This window comes from Cutaneotrichosporon oleaginosum, assembly GCF_008065305.1.
Source record: "Cutaneotrichosporon oleaginosum strain ATCC 20508 chromosome Unknown ATCC20508_contig08, whole genome shotgun sequence".
Lineage (NCBI taxonomy): Eukaryota > Fungi > Basidiomycota > Tremellomycetes > Trichosporonales > Trichosporonaceae > Cutaneotrichosporon > Cutaneotrichosporon oleaginosum.
Window position 1 is genome coordinate 689,342 of NW_027072177.1, and position 14,017 is coordinate 703,358.

At 60.5% G+C, this 14,017-nt stretch overlaps 7 protein-coding genes across 7 annotated transcripts; 2 read left to right on the forward strand and 5 right to left on the reverse strand.

Moving 5' to 3' along the window:
- Positions 1-217: 217 nt before the first annotated feature.
- Positions 218-1,503, reverse strand: COLE_07885 (uncharacterized protein; the record flags this gene model as incomplete). Its single annotated transcript, XM_018423176.2, has 5 exons — positions 218-409; positions 443-838; positions 902-995; positions 1,036-1,197; positions 1,319-1,503. 5 exons carry the CDS (start codon positions 1,501-1,503, stop codon positions 218-220), a joined length of 1,029 nt encoding a protein of 342 aa, XP_018278859.1.
- A 317-nt stretch (positions 1,504-1,820) lies between these two features.
- Positions 1,821-2,460, forward strand: COLE_07886 (uncharacterized protein; the record flags this gene model as incomplete). Its single annotated transcript, XM_018425379.1, has 2 exons — positions 1,821-1,928; positions 2,005-2,460. The coding sequence occupies 2 exons, from the start codon at positions 1,821-1,823 to the stop codon at positions 2,458-2,460; spliced, it is 564 nt and encodes a 187-aa protein (XP_018278860.1).
- Positions 2,461-3,007: 547 nt separating this feature from the next.
- Positions 3,008-3,503, reverse strand: COLE_07887 (uncharacterized protein; the record flags this gene model as incomplete). Its single annotated transcript, XM_018425380.1, has 3 exons — positions 3,008-3,269; positions 3,312-3,373; positions 3,420-3,503. The coding sequence occupies 3 exons, from the start codon at positions 3,501-3,503 to the stop codon at positions 3,008-3,010; spliced, it is 408 nt and encodes a 135-aa protein (XP_018278861.1).
- A 180-nt stretch (positions 3,504-3,683) lies between these two features.
- Positions 3,684-4,879, reverse strand: COLE_07888 (uncharacterized protein; the record flags this gene model as incomplete). Its single annotated transcript, XM_018427528.2, has 2 exons — positions 3,684-4,104; positions 4,452-4,879. 2 exons carry the CDS (start codon positions 4,877-4,879, stop codon positions 3,684-3,686), a joined length of 849 nt encoding a protein of 282 aa, XP_018278862.1.
- Positions 4,880-5,749: 870 nt separating this feature from the next.
- On the reverse strand, positions 5,750-9,125 carry COLE_07889 (uncharacterized protein; the record flags this gene model as incomplete). Its single annotated transcript, XM_018423177.2, has 12 exons — positions 5,750-6,009; positions 6,145-6,226; positions 6,291-6,413; positions 6,462-6,639; positions 6,690-6,971; positions 7,052-7,238; positions 7,272-7,452; positions 7,497-7,635; positions 7,672-8,482; positions 8,518-8,695; positions 8,830-8,849; positions 8,930-9,125. The coding sequence occupies 12 exons, from the start codon at positions 9,123-9,125 to the stop codon at positions 5,750-5,752; spliced, it is 2,637 nt and encodes an 878-aa protein (XP_018278863.1).
- Positions 9,126-9,452: 327 nt separating this feature from the next.
- Positions 9,453-11,447, forward strand: COLE_07890 (uncharacterized protein; the record flags this gene model as incomplete). Its single annotated transcript, XM_018423178.2, has 9 exons — positions 9,453-9,574; positions 9,609-9,745; positions 9,783-9,922; positions 9,963-10,143; positions 10,180-10,265; positions 10,300-10,390; positions 10,426-10,530; positions 10,566-10,771; positions 10,806-11,447. 9 exons carry the CDS (start codon positions 9,453-9,455, stop codon positions 11,445-11,447), a joined length of 1,710 nt encoding a protein of 569 aa, XP_018278864.1.
- A 331-nt stretch (positions 11,448-11,778) lies between these two features.
- COLE_07891 (uncharacterized protein) lies at positions 11,779-13,371 on the reverse strand (the record flags this gene model as incomplete). Its single annotated transcript, XM_018423179.2, has 2 exons — positions 11,779-12,844; positions 12,881-13,371. 2 exons carry the CDS (start codon positions 13,369-13,371, stop codon positions 11,779-11,781), a joined length of 1,557 nt encoding a protein of 518 aa, XP_018278865.1.
- Between the last annotated feature and the right edge of the window lie 646 nt (positions 13,372-14,017).

A 14,017-nucleotide genomic window follows, 5' to 3' on the forward strand; every position in this document is an offset into this window, starting at 1 on the left:
CACCAGCAGCCCGCCAACCCATCCCCCAGTTACCCATACATTATTGCATCAGCACCGTTTCTCAATTCGTTCTGCGGCTCGCCGCGTGGCCAGCCGAGCATCCGACGTGGCGCATAGCATCCAGCAACGTAGTCTCTTGCACGCGGGCATGTGTGATATGCAGAAAAAGTGTACATGTCGACGGCGGTGTGGACGCGATACGCGATACTATACAACATTAGGCAAAGTGGACGCCGCGGGAGTTGAAGGCGGCGAGGAGTTCGAGGAGGTCGTTGCCGGACAACTGTGCTGCGCGCATATCGCCGTACGCGGGGCGCACTTCGTCTTCGTCGAGCGTCTTGGCCGGCACAAGGGTGGTGGAAAGCACATCCTCGATGAGCGCCCACGGATCAAAGTCGTCCTCGACCATCTACAGTCAGCTCGATCCGTGTACTCTACCCACGCGCTCATTCATCGCGCACCACGTGCGGTAGTTCTTCTCCACGAGCTCCTTGACGCCCTTTGCGCGGAAACACGCGCGCGCCGTCTTGTGCATGCGCGCAAAGACGATGCGGTTGAGCCCGTCAAACTCCTCGAAGCGCACGGCCGGCGGCGGGTCGAGTGGGCGGATGCGCACGACGCTCGACTCGACCTGCGGCGGCGGCCGGAAGTTGCCCTTGCCGACCTTCATGACGTGCTCGACGCGCGCGTACATCTGCACGTTGGCCGCGAGGCGGCACCACATCTTGGAGCCGGGGGCGGCGCACAGGCGCAGCGCGAACTCGCGCTGGAACATGAGGACCGCGCAGCGGATCACGGGGCGCTGCGAGAGGAGCTTGAAGACGAGCGGGGAGGAGATCTGGCGTTAGGACGAGGCGGGAGATGGGAGGAGGCAAAGGGGAGAGGAAAGACGGAGACACACCTGATACGGCGTGTTGGAGATGCACACGTCAAAGTACGGCAGGTCGGCCTTGATGAAGTCGCCCAAGATGATCTCGAGCTTCTTCTGTTGTGGGCTGGCGTCAGCGGACCGACGCGCACCGCCGCGGCACTCACGTCCCCAATACACGCTTCTGCACTTCGGCCGCCATGCGCGGGTCCATTTCGCTCGCAATCACGCGCTTGCACGCCGGCAAGATGCGCACGGTGAGGTTGCCTGTTCCGGGGCCGACTTCGAGCACGACGTCTGTGGGCTTGAGCTCGGCTTTGTCTACGATGCTGGGGTCAGCTGTACTTCTCGACGCAGCAGCGAGCGCTACCAGCCGCCAGCCACCAGCCGCCAGCCACCAGCCGCCATTGCGCGTGTGCTCGCTGCACGCGCTCGCGCGCGCTCACTCACCCCTGCGCAACCAGCGGGTTGGTCAAGATATGCTGCCCGAACCGGTCGGTGTTGAAGAGATGGTTGCGCGCGCCGCCGGCGCCCGCGGCCGCCGCGCTCCCCTCCCCCTTCTTGCTTTCCGGCCGCTTGCTCGCCGCCGAGAGCCCGTGTGTCCGCGTAAATGTCTGCGAGGTCGCCTTGGGCATGGTGGATGTGGAGGTGTCAAGATCGGATGGTGTTGACGACAACTTTTTCGCGGCGTCACGTGATTTGCCACCGGGAGTTGAGAGGTGGGTGTGGTGATGACTGAGGGGCGTGGAGCAGACGAGGGAGGACACAGAGAGGGAGAGGGAGATGCAGACTCGGTGCTACGTAGGCTCGTATGTCGAAACAATCATGCTATGCACAGAGCGTAGCATGCGAAGGAGTGCTCGGAACTGCGCTCTGTCAGGCGTCGCGGAGACGAATTGCCACTCAGTCGACCTCCACATCAAAGTTGAATCTTACAAATCGCTCAACTAAAATGGACACGGACTGGGACGACGACTTTGCCGCGGCGCCACAGCAGGGCGGCGCAGCCGACCCCCTCGTGGACACAGAGTATGCGCGCCTGCAGCAGCGCTACACGGATGTGAGTAGAGTAGCGGTCCTTGCACTGGATGCACCGAGGTTGCGTCCTCCGACGAACACTACGTGCTGAAACTCAGGCCGGATACCGCGAAGGTATTGGCGAAGGCAAGCTCTCGACCCTCCAAGCAGGCTTCGACGAGGGCTTCGCCGCGAGCGTGCCCCCCGCCCGCCGGATCGGGCAGCTGCGCGGGCGCGCGAACGCGCTCCTCGCCATCGCCCTCTCCCCCTCCCCCTCCCCCTCCTCTCCGCTCTCAGAAGCCGAGCTCGACGCGCTGCGCGCCCTCGTATCCGACCTTGCGGCGGTAAGGCGCGACGACGTGCTGCCGCCCGACGCGGAGCGGATCGCGCACGAAGCCGAGCACGGCGAGGACGAGCCGTTCGAGTACGACCGCACGGACGCCCGCGACATGGAGGGGCTGGAGGGCGCGCTCGCCGGCCTCGGAAAGCGCAGCGACGCCGGGAGGCTGCGCGAAGACGCGTTGTTGGACGCGCTCGAGCGGCGCGTCGACGAGGCCGAGGCGCGCATCCTCTGACCCTAGAGTACAGACGGAGGCGAGCAGCGCGCGAATAGCCCGCGCGCGCCGGCGACTAACTCGCTTCTCGCCCGGCCGCCGGATCCCTGCGCCTGCGTCCGAGCGTCCGGCGATATGTGACTGACACGACGGGTTGTGGTGTCAACTTGATGAATGCAGATCGACGCGATACGCAATCCGCGTCGTGTCGCTCATTCCCACCGTATCCTCAGCCACGCATTCCTGCAACGCCTATCGTCAACTCCGACAAGTCTCCCACGCTTCATCGCCCTCGCCCTCGCCCTCGCCATCGCCATCGCTCCCGCCGTCGCTGTTACCATGCCACGCCCCACGCCAGCGCCCCCATTCCGCCGCGCCCGGCAGTAGATAGTATATACATGGTGACGTCCTAGTGTCCTACAGTGCCCTTGGGCGTATGGTCCGTGCTGAAAACGTGTGGCTTGTGCGTGAAATGCTGGTGCTTGCTGTACCGCCGGCCGCGGGCGGGTTTCTACAACCGAATGGTGGACTGCGTGTGCGTTTGCGGGTGTGCGTGCGTGTATGTGGTCTAGACAGGTGAAGATGGTCCCCAGAGCGCTTCGTCTGGCAGCTCGGGCACGAAGGGGAGTGGGCGGTAGATCTGCAAGAGGCGCTTGAGCTGGTTTGGGCGCGCCTTCTTCTCCTTGGGGGGCAGGGGCGGAATGAGGGGGGTAGGCGAGACGATAAGGCGCCGGCTCGGCTTGTCGAGATAGACAAAGTCGCCGCGCGGGCTTGGGAGGGGCACGAGACGCGCCTTGCTGTTCGTCGGGAGGAGAGGGCGGACGGAGGGGCTGGCGTTAGGTGTGTGCTGGGTACGTCACAGATCAACTCACGGCCAGCGAAAGAGAAAGATGAGGCACGCGAAGAAGAGCACGATGATGAGCGGGAAGGGGAGCTGGTGTGAGCTGGGAGAGGGAGTGGGAGGGCGGGGATAGACTTACAGAGTCGAGGAACTGGACGCTAAGTTTCCCCACGACGTGAGCGCGGGGCATCGTGAGGAGGGACTCGGCGACGGAGACGTCCATTTGGGTCGATCGGCGTGGAGGTTGAGGGAGGAGGAGGGAAAACGAGGAGAGGGCGGGAGGGAGGAGGAGGGGTGGATGAGAGAAAAGAGGACGGGACGATAGAGACGAGGACGAGGACGAAGAGAGGAGAAGAGAGGAAAAGAGACCGCAGAGAGTGGACGGCCGACGAAAAGAGAACGATTATGGATAGAACGATGAGAACAGATCAACTGATCCTTTTGAGGTTGTGAGGATGGGACGCCGGCGTCGAGTTCTCCAGATGTTGACCGGTTGGGTCGGGGCACAGGAGGGTCGGGGGGTCGGGCCTCGGGAGCGAGCCGCGAGCCGCGAAGGAGAGCTGTCCAGGGGAGGATTCGGGGCGAGCTGAGCCGTGCAGCAGCAGAGGGGGGGCGGAGGTGGCCGAGGGGAGAGGGGCGGAGGGGCGTGCAGAATGCTGGTGCGAGTTGTGCAGAGGAGGCTTGGCTGGATGGCTTGGCTACCTGACGCGTGCAAGCTGACGCGAGATGTTGTTATTTTGTGGCGGCGGACACGAGCTGCCACGAGCGGATCGAGGAGGGGCGAGTAGGGAAAAATAGACAAGACGGGGCCAGGGATAGCAGGGCTGTCGATCAGTATGACGCCGTGGCGGAGCCGGAGACGGGGAGACATATGCAGTCTAAGCGCCGCCCGGGTCTGGGCGTACGGGAAGCAAGCGAGCTGCTATGCACGTAGTTTCGAGCTGCCAGCTGCCAGCTGCTGGGATGTCGGATGCATGATGACAGACTCTGGAGTCCCGGCTCGTGTGATCGCTGTTGCTTCCGCACACTTCGTGGAGGATGCCGCTCGCTTCTACCAGCCCGAGCCCGCAGAGACGCCACGAGGTCATGAGATCTGCCACTGCACGCTGCCGCCACCACCTCATTGCCCACGCCACAATCCAGAATAGCGCATGGTGTTTCCGTGACTCACAGATCGGATCGGTGGCTTGAGTCTTGCGGAAGCGTCGAGACGAGACCGACGAAATGGAATTGCGGTGTGCGGAGGTGTGTCGGAGTCTCGCTGAAGAGGAGACTAGTGATCAGATTGACACGCGCCAGGCGTGGTGTGTAGCGCGAAGAGTGCAAGAGCGAGCGACAAAGAAGAGACGAGAGACGAGAGTTGCATGGACACATATGGTGTGCGATGTGCGTTGTTCGTGGGGGTTGACGTTGCGACGAGACGACACCGGGTGAGAGGGGGAAGCAAGGGAGGACGATGAACCCAGAGTTTCCCGCCGCCCTGGTTGCCGTCAAGTGTGCCTCGGGCCTGGTACCAGTCCCAGCTTTGATGGAATGTTGGAGGCATGCGGCGTGCGTGCGTGCGTGCGTGCGTGCGTGTCTCCATGCATGCGGCTCCATACGTGTAAGAGGAGGCCGGGGATGCCGGGGATGCCAGGGTGGGCAGGCGGGACAGGTGATGCGGATTATGCGTTCTGAGTGCTGCGTGCTGATCGCCGCGCCGCCACTTCATTGGCATTAAGGGAGGTGATGTGCGGATCTTGTCTTGGCTTGTGAGGTTTAGGAGGTGCGCTTGAGCGAGCCGCAGAGCTTGGCCACCGGATCGAGGCGAGACGATGGAGTCGTACCCTCCTCTCTCTCATCGCTCATGACAGAGGATATGCGTGGTGCCTCGTGACCGCGGGCATGGTTGGCACAGGTCATGCCAGAGTGGGGCCAAGAAATGTTGGGCGGGTGCGTACCTCTGCTTTGTGTTGCAGTCGTCGTCCCGATGACCCGCTAAGGATTGAGATGCGGGGCGGCGGCGACGGCAATGCGGCGATGGAGAGGGAATGAGGACGATGATGAGGATGACGAGGGAAGGGGTGGAGGGGGTGAAACAGCTCCTGTTAATAATCCGTCGCTGGTCGAAACAATTCAGTCAGTCCCCCTCCCTGCTCATCTCAATCAATTCATCCACTGCACTCTCAACGACTCTCAACGACACTCAACGACACTCAAACGATACTCACGACACTCACGACACTCACACCCTCTCTCACATGCCAGTCAGTACCAGGGCAGCTTGCAAGCCACGATGAGCAATGACAGGGGTGCGGGACTCGGTTCCAGTTTACCACTCTCATCTTGCCGCCCTCCCGCAGCTCCAGCGGGATCCCGCCCTGACAATTTAACATTACTCTATCAAAGTCTACCTCATCTATAATCACCTCTACTACCGACTCCTCCTCCTCCTCCTCGTCCTCCTCCTCCTCCTCGTCCTCGTCATCTCTACTGCTTGCCTGGAACCTGCAGCAGGCCCCCCACCTCACCCTCCACTTGGTCATTGCCAGTCTCGGCGCCGCTTCCCGCAGCAGCCCGCACAAGGCGTCCCCATCCACGGGAGAAGGCCCGCTCAAATGCAGCCTCCGAGAACTTGTCACGAGCCAGAGCACGCGCTGCCCGCCGCATCGCCATCTCATGCTGTTGAGGCAGCGACAGCGCCTCGTGAATGGCATCGGCGAACGATTCGGCGTCCGTCGCATGGAAGCCTGCTGTCAGTACCGCACCGACGTTGACGTTCAGCGGCGACTGTCCAAGTGTGCCTGGAGCCAGTCCCGGAGCGTGACATGGAACTTCAACTGGCTCCAACGGCGCGTGCAACAATTGGCACTGAGAGTACGTACCTGTCTTGATGCCGTCATGTGGCACGACAATGTCGAGGAGTGGTCCAGCCGACGCGTGAACCACGGGAATGAGTCCCGCGGCCTACATCGTCAGCGGCGTTCTCAATGAAGTCGTCCTCTTCTTATCGCGTGACTCTGGTACTAACCATAAACTCCACAACGTTGATGCCAAAGTGCTCGTCCTGCATCGTGTTCAGTCCCACCGACGCCGAGCCTAGCTTGGCGACGATCTCCGGGTAAGGCGCGTTCACCAGGAACGTCACCTGTTCCTTCACATTAGCGTTGCCCCGCAACCGTAGTCTTGAGTCTCGCCTCACCTGAATACCGAGCTTCTTCGCCAGCTTCCCAAGGTCCTCCACACGCGCCTCGTCGGCGGCGTCGCGGCATCCACCCATAAGCGTAAGATGAACCCGACCGGCACCGGTCTTGTATTCGGGGTGCTTCTCGAACAGTATGCTCAGCGCATGCAACTGCTTAGCCTGGTCCTTCTCTGGCCTAAATTCATTAGCGCAAGCTCCAATCCGACCTTCAACTCCGAAACGCACCTGAACTGGGCCAAGGAAACGAGCTCACGCTTGCGCGAATCGAGGTTCCCCAACTTGGAAAGCTCCGTCGTGTCGCAAGGTGGGTAAACCACCTCGCATACACGCGCCGTGTCACCTGCGTTTCGCGAGGCATCATCCATAAGCAACAGGCTGGCCAGCAGCGAGTGACGGCCGTCGTTGAGAAGCGACTGGATGTGCGCCTGGGTCCATGACGAGTTGGTCATAATATGCTGCGAGAACAGTAGCGCAACCCTGTACAGCGACGTGAACATCCTGTAGTAACTAATGCAGTCAGCGATCGGCGCAGTTCAGTGGGGGGCATGCCAAGTCACATTCGGAATTTGGCGCCAAACTCAACTCACACAAGCTTTGCCCAGGTCCGGGACGCGCTCTTCGAGGCACCGCCGTTCTCGACACCCGCGACACGCTCACGCACACGCTTAACCATGTCGCTGCTGACCGTGGGATAGTGCGTGTACGAGCCAATGGCGATGTCCCGGCCCGCCAAGAGGCGCACCAAAGGCAACGTGAAGGCGTACCCCATCGAGTCTGCTGTCAGTTAAGATGGCACCGCTAGCGTACCGATGAAAATATCTCCCCAGAGGCCATCGCGGCCGCAAAGCCCCTCCCAAGCCAGCATCACACTGCCCACGGACTGGCCAAGAAGCGTGAAGCGGCGCCAGTAGTCGTCGGAGATGAGGTGCCGCGAAGGCAGGGGAACGAATACCAGCGTCGCTGGGGACAGCTTGATCGAGAAGCGCTCCTGCAGATCAGCGAGATTCGCTGGGCTAGCGCCTATGAACGTACATTGACTTTGGCGATGATCTGCTCCTTGGACGCGGCAGGGAAGTCGCCGCTGTACACCAGGACGATCACTCGGGGGTGGACTCGCTGAAGCCATGCGATTGCGGTCCAGAGCACGCGCTCTCCACCACCTCCTGCATTGCTGCCGTTAGATACCACTCCGTCTCTCCCAGCTTACCAGTACGGGTGCCAAAACCCAACGATCAGACGCTTCTTGGCAATCGAAGGTGGCTCCTTGGTGGTGCCAGGGATCACACCCTGCTCCTTGATGCCCAGCTTATCCAGAACTGCGGCGCGCTTCTCGTCGTTACGCGATCGCACATTTGACAGTCCGAACGCTGCGCCTGCCACAAGAAGCAGAGCGAAGATGGGCACGAAGCTGCCGAGGAGGTACCAGTTTACTCCGTAGTGACGAGCAGCGGCAACGCCGCCGACCGCTGTCAGGAGAGCAAACTTGGCGATGATGCTGACAGTTGACCCCTTGGCGATCCACCAGGAAACAAGAATGATGGCGACCCACACGACATCGAATGAGACGGAGCCCTGGGCCGGGTGGCTGAGGAAGATCTTGTACAGATACTGCGGCAGCCACTTGGCGGCTGGGAGCATGTCGAGCACGCGGATGGTAGTCAACGTATGAATGATGGCCGCGAGGACTGTGAGGAGCACGTAGAGGCCGCCGAAGGGGAGGGAGCCCGACTCGTTTCGCCCGTTCTTGGGAATGAAGAACAGCGGGATCACCACCGCGCCGTGGATGAAGCCGAGGACGTGGACGAAGGCCGGCTGATCTGCGAGCTCGGGAAGGATGAACATTCCTACCTGCGCCGAGATGAGCAGGAAGCAGAGCATGAGCGGCGCCCTCGGCTTGCGGCCCGGAATAGGCTCATGAAGATACACGGCGGTCAGGAAAAGCGCGACCGCGACCGAGATAGCGACGAGCTGGCCGAGAATCATATACACCGCGGGGTACTTGATGCCGCGGCGGAAGGCTGCGATCAGCTGGGCCGGACAGCGTTTGGCTCACTCTCAGACCAAATGATGGCCGCGAAAAAGATGGCGGCGGTGCAGATCCAGCTGCTCCACCACCAGTTGGGGGCACCGACGCAGACTGCTCGCCATGCCTGTGCAAAGAGCGAGGTGTTGACAAGCCAGTCCCCCGCAGTCGCGCCGGGGCGAACGGAAATGTAGTTCGTGTAAGACCACTGTCGTCAGCGGCTTGTCGTAGGCCCTATGCTGCGCAGGCCTGGGCAGCATCGACGCGTTTCCTGACCGCCTCCGCAGTATGATAGGTAGAACAACGCCTTTGCGTCGCGTCCAGTTTCGCGGCGTGACTCACCTTCATGAAAAGGATCATGACTGGCTGTCAGCGGTTGCCTCGAACGAGCCACTACGAGGAAACCGGCCTTGGCACATGGCCCCCCGGTCACCCGACTCACAGTACCATGTTGAGAGAAGGCCGCCGACAGCACAACGAATGAAGAGGAACGGGCGGCCGCTGAGGACCTTTTCCTTGGAAGGCCTCTGGTCGAGGATGGAGGCGATGACGGCAGCGAAGCAGGCGAGGATGATGGCGAAGTAGCCATAGAGGATGGCGTAGTTGACCAGCACTTCCGTGCTGAACTCGCCTGCCATCGTGAGTGTTGAGCGTGGGGGGGATGAAGAGAGCGTCGCCGATGTGCAAGAGATGAGATTTATGAGACAACAGAAGAGAGAGATGTGCTTGCTGGCCGTCGGGCTGCGGAGACGCTGCAGAGCTGTAGAACGCGTCAGCCAAGATGCTCGCTGCGCAGACGCCAATCCGGTGGAGGAAGGTGGAGGGGCAATCGGCGTCACCTGCCCCACGTGTTCTTTCATGATCACCGTGGGAAACCTCGGCGGCTCAGTCACAAAGTGGAGGAGCGACTCTGTTTTGATCTCGCATCGCCGCCTCCACCGCCGTCACCGTCGTCCACAGACACCATGGGCAACAACTCGGACAAGATCTACGTCACGTATGCCGAGCATGCTGCCGGTGGGCATACGGCCTCGAGTGGCGGCAAGGCGGCAGAGAAGGGTCGCCAGGAGCTCATGCGTCTACCCTTGTGAGTACTTGACTTGCAACTGAACTGACCACAGTGACTGCTGTGCGCTCTCGCTGCAGCCGTTTAAGAACCCCGTGGCTGTGATTCAGGAGCAAAAGCCTGGCGAGGAGAGGCGTGCCGATGTCTTTGATCTGTTGAACATCGTGCCCTACGTGCGCAAGTTCAAGACGAGTGAGCGATTGCGAAGCGGACAGAGCTGACCGACCAGACCCGGTGACGGGCAAGCCCCTCGAGACCTCACAGCTGCTTAAGCTCAACTTCTTCAAGAACGCCGAGGGTAACTACCACGACCCGATCACTTTCAAGGTCTTCTCGAACCACGTGCACATCGTGTTCCTCAAGAACACTGTAGGCCTAGCTAGCTCGAGTGGTGCTCAGCTAACAGCAGGGCAACGTCTTCGATATGGCCTCGCTCCAGCTTCTTGCTATCAAGTCCAAGATGTGGCGCGACTTGGTCAGCGACGAGCCTTTCACCCGCGAAGACATCATCACGATACAGGACCCCGCGAACGTGAAGGCGCGCGACGCACGAGACTTTGACTACGTCAAGAACCAAAAGAAGGTGTCAGGTGAACCCATGCAATTTTGGCGCGGCTGACAGGCAGAAGAGGACATGGCGGACCCGCTCAAGGGCATTAATGTCGACGCAGCTGGTGGCGCGAGCAAGGTGCTCAAGATGCTGGCTCAGAAGGTGAGCGCCACGGCAGTAATCGAGCTGATAGCAGACAAGGTCTGAAAACGCGTCTCCGTCGCCGGCGCCCGAGAAGGAAGCGAAGGAGGGCGTCGTCGCCAAACCTAGGAAAGAGGAACTTGCATGTGAGCTCCTATGCCGAAGTCTCAGCTCACACCAGACAACGCTACCAACTTTTCCACTGGGCGTGCGGCCGCTTCGCTTACCAGCACAACACTCGGGCCGGAGGTCAAGAACGAGCGTGCGATGTATAATGAGGAGGAGCGTGAGTCGCACAGCATCGTTTGGGCCTGACCGCAGTCATGTTCGAAGAGCTGTCGAAGCCGACCAAGGACAAGGAACGACTGAAGTCACGGGCGTACGCCACGATCATGACAAACTTCGGCGGCCTCAATGTTGAGCTGTACGGCGACCGCGCACCGAAAACGGTGTACAACTTTGTTCAGCTCGCCAAGCAGGGCTACTACGATGATGTCGTCTTCCACCGTCTCATCCCGGGGTTTATGGTGAGTTTACTGGCCCCAGTCGAGCTAACCCCAGATACAAGGAGGAGATCCAACGGGCACTGGGCGTGGCGGCAAGTCGTTCTGGGGTGAACCATTCCGGGACGAGTTTGGCGAGAAGGGCGCGTTCAAGCACGACGCGCGCGGCGTGCTCTCCATGGCGAACAGCGGGCCGAACACGAACGGCTCCCAGTTCTTCATTACGTTCCGGGAGACGCCGCACCTGAACAACAAACACACGGTGTTCGGCAAGCTCGTGGGCGGCTTGGACGTGCTGGGTGCCCTCGAGCGCATCCCGGTCCGGCCGGGCGGCGACACGCCGACCAAGACGATCAAGATCACGGGCGTGCAGGTCCTCCAGGACCCGTTTGCCGAGTACCAGGCCAAGTTGGCGGCGAAGCTGGCGCGGTCGGACCAGAGCGCCGAGGCGCAGGCGAAGCGCGCAGCGGCAAGAGAGAAGCGCGAGAAGGACCGCACGACGTGGCTCGGGACGGACCTCGGCGCCAAGGGCGAGAGCAGGGAGGCGAAGGAGGCGCGTAAGCGCAAGCTCGAGGACGATGGGGTGGGCAAGTATATCGCGCAGGCGAAGAGCAAGACGCCGAAGGTTGCGCCAGTCGAGTTTGAGGTAGAGAAGAAGAAGCGCAAGCCAGGAGGCTTCGGCGACTTTTCTGGGTGGTAGCGCTGTATCAGTGTAGAGTATGCGACAACGTGTTTTACTAAGCTAGGTAAGCGCTGCAGGGCATGTGTGCGGGCGGCTTTGCTCTCAATGATCAATGACCACTGATCAAGGAGGCTCGGGGGGGATGCAATCGTAGGGTCACAAGTCGCGGTCGTCATGTAACAACATGATATCTACAACAAGCTTGCAGCTGAAGGATAAAGAAAAGCGCGTGGTTATATCTTCACGCGCACACAGTTAGAGGTGAAGTAGAAAACAGAATAAGGAGGAGTCGCGCCGAAGGGGAGGGGAACTTTGGTGCTGGTATAGGTCAAGGGGACATCTCATTTTCCTACGAATCAGTGTAGTCCTCATCGTCGACATCGCTGGTATCGATCGTCGCGCCGTTATCGCGACTGGCGGCCTTCCGCTTGCGGGGGACACTCTTGCGTGGTTGAGACTTGCGCTTGAGTGTGCCGAGTAAGCCCTTCTCCCGCAGCTCGCATGTGTTAAGCCACCTCCCGACGAGCTGCCAGTCCATCTCTTCTCCCCACTCCCCAGAGCGAAGATAGTCGGCAAATGTCGTGAGCCTGAGACTCTCACGGCGCCACTCGCGCTCCGAATTGGACCACTTTGTGAACCGGAAGCCGTTGTTCAGAAGACAGTCAAGCTTCGTCTTGAGCGCCTGCTCGAAGATTTCGCGCCGCTGCGCGCGCACGTCCCAGTGCTCTTTCTTTGCAAAGGGGTTGGCATCCTCGAGTCCCACGATGTTGATCCTGTGGTCGCCGAACTGCAGGGCGTACTGTACGAGCGAGTCAATGAGCGAGCTTCCGAGGTTGCCGACAGACTGAGCCTCGCCCCACGGGGGGCGGCGGTGGCCCACAGGTCCGTGGTCCCACATCATGGGCAGGAGGACAAAGGTGATGGAGCGCGTCGGGTTGGCAACAGGACTCCGAGGCGTCATCCAAAACGACCGGGTGTACTTGGTCTGGCAAGTCATGCGGGCGATATGAATGACTGTCTCAGGCGCAATCGTGCACGTGGTGTCGGGAAAAGTAGCAGTGGGTACGATGATAGTCGTGGCGGGCTTTCTGCCTTTGAAGAGACCGGCGATGGGGCGAACCACAAGGCGTGGTGCGGTTGGATGAGAGTCGGGGCAGAACCTGCACATGTGTAGCGAGGAGCCAAGGCCCGTCATCTCAGCCCGGGGATCGGGGTTGTAGTTGATTACGAGTGTCTGCAGGCGAGGAATCTTCAGTGGCTTGAGATAGTGCTGCACGTGCTGATGTGGAAAGAGCTCCACGGCGGTGGTGTAGCGCGCGACGAGTTCCATATCGCGGTCGGGTGGCGGGCGACAGTGGCAGTTGAGGTGCTGCACGCGGAGACGCCTGTACAAGAGAGGAGTCGCGGCGCTATAGCTGCCATTAGCAACAAACTGGGGGCGGGGAGCTCACAATGCCTTGGAGATGGAGAGGCAACTACGCAGATCTGACATGCCAAGGAAGGACACAATTTCGGCGACAATGTCCTGGTTGCCCCAAAGCAAAGCTGTGACGGAGAGCGGGGCGGCGCTTCGCTCCCTCTTCTCTACATCGGCGAGCTCAGCCGTGAGCGCTGCCAGTGTTGAATTGAACCCTCGCGCCTTGAGATACTCAAGCACGGCAGACGTCTCTTGGCCGCCCGAGATAGCGGATTGAAGAGGGGCGGCGGTGGCACTTGAAAGTGCAGGAGAGGTTCGAGAAATGGTGGCCGCTTTGGAAAGTCGAGCAGCCTTAGAAGGCCGTGTAGGTAGTGGGGAATCAGCGGCACTTTGAGGAGACATATCAGCAGGCCTGGAATGCTCGGCGGTGACTCTGGAAGACCCAGGTGTCGACGCCGGGGGATCAGTGTGGCCAGTGGTGGATTTGCGCTTGCCGCGTCGTGTGGTCGGCTTGGAGCGTGCCATGTTGGGGGTGGGAGATGAGAGGTGGTGAGTAGGAGAGGATGCTCAAGTGGGTGGTGGTGGTTGTAGAGGAAGAGAAAGAGAAAGAGAGAGAGATGAGTACACAGTACATGCAAGAGATGTCTTGGAGGCGGCGAGCGGCGAGGAAGGTGGCCAAGGTGGGATGGGTTATGAGGCATGGGTGACGGTGTAAAGTGCGGGAAGCGGATAAAGGGCCATTGGGGGGAAACACGAGGGGCCTGGATCGTCCAATGCTTATGACAGTCGAGATCCAGTCAACTTTCATCAACTCCGTCTCCATCTCTTGATGATATCCACTTGCATCCTTCGCCACACCCCTCGCGCCCCTCCACTGTCCCCGCCAAGAATAGCGGCGCCAACATTTCATAACGGCGCCTTGGTCGGCTTGCAGGACTCGTTACCGCACGAGCCGTTCGAACCGTGGCTGTCAGCGCCGAAGGGGAACTCCGAGTTCATCTCTCTTTGAATGTATGCTCGAGTACCTCCTCGGCTCAAGACGACGGACAATGACACCTCCACCTCTCGAGCGAGCCTCTCCGGCAACGAGATGTTGATTTGAAGCTCATTATCTATACTTGCATGTACGTCATCACAACAGCCTGCTCGAGGCACGCAGTCCGCTCTCGGA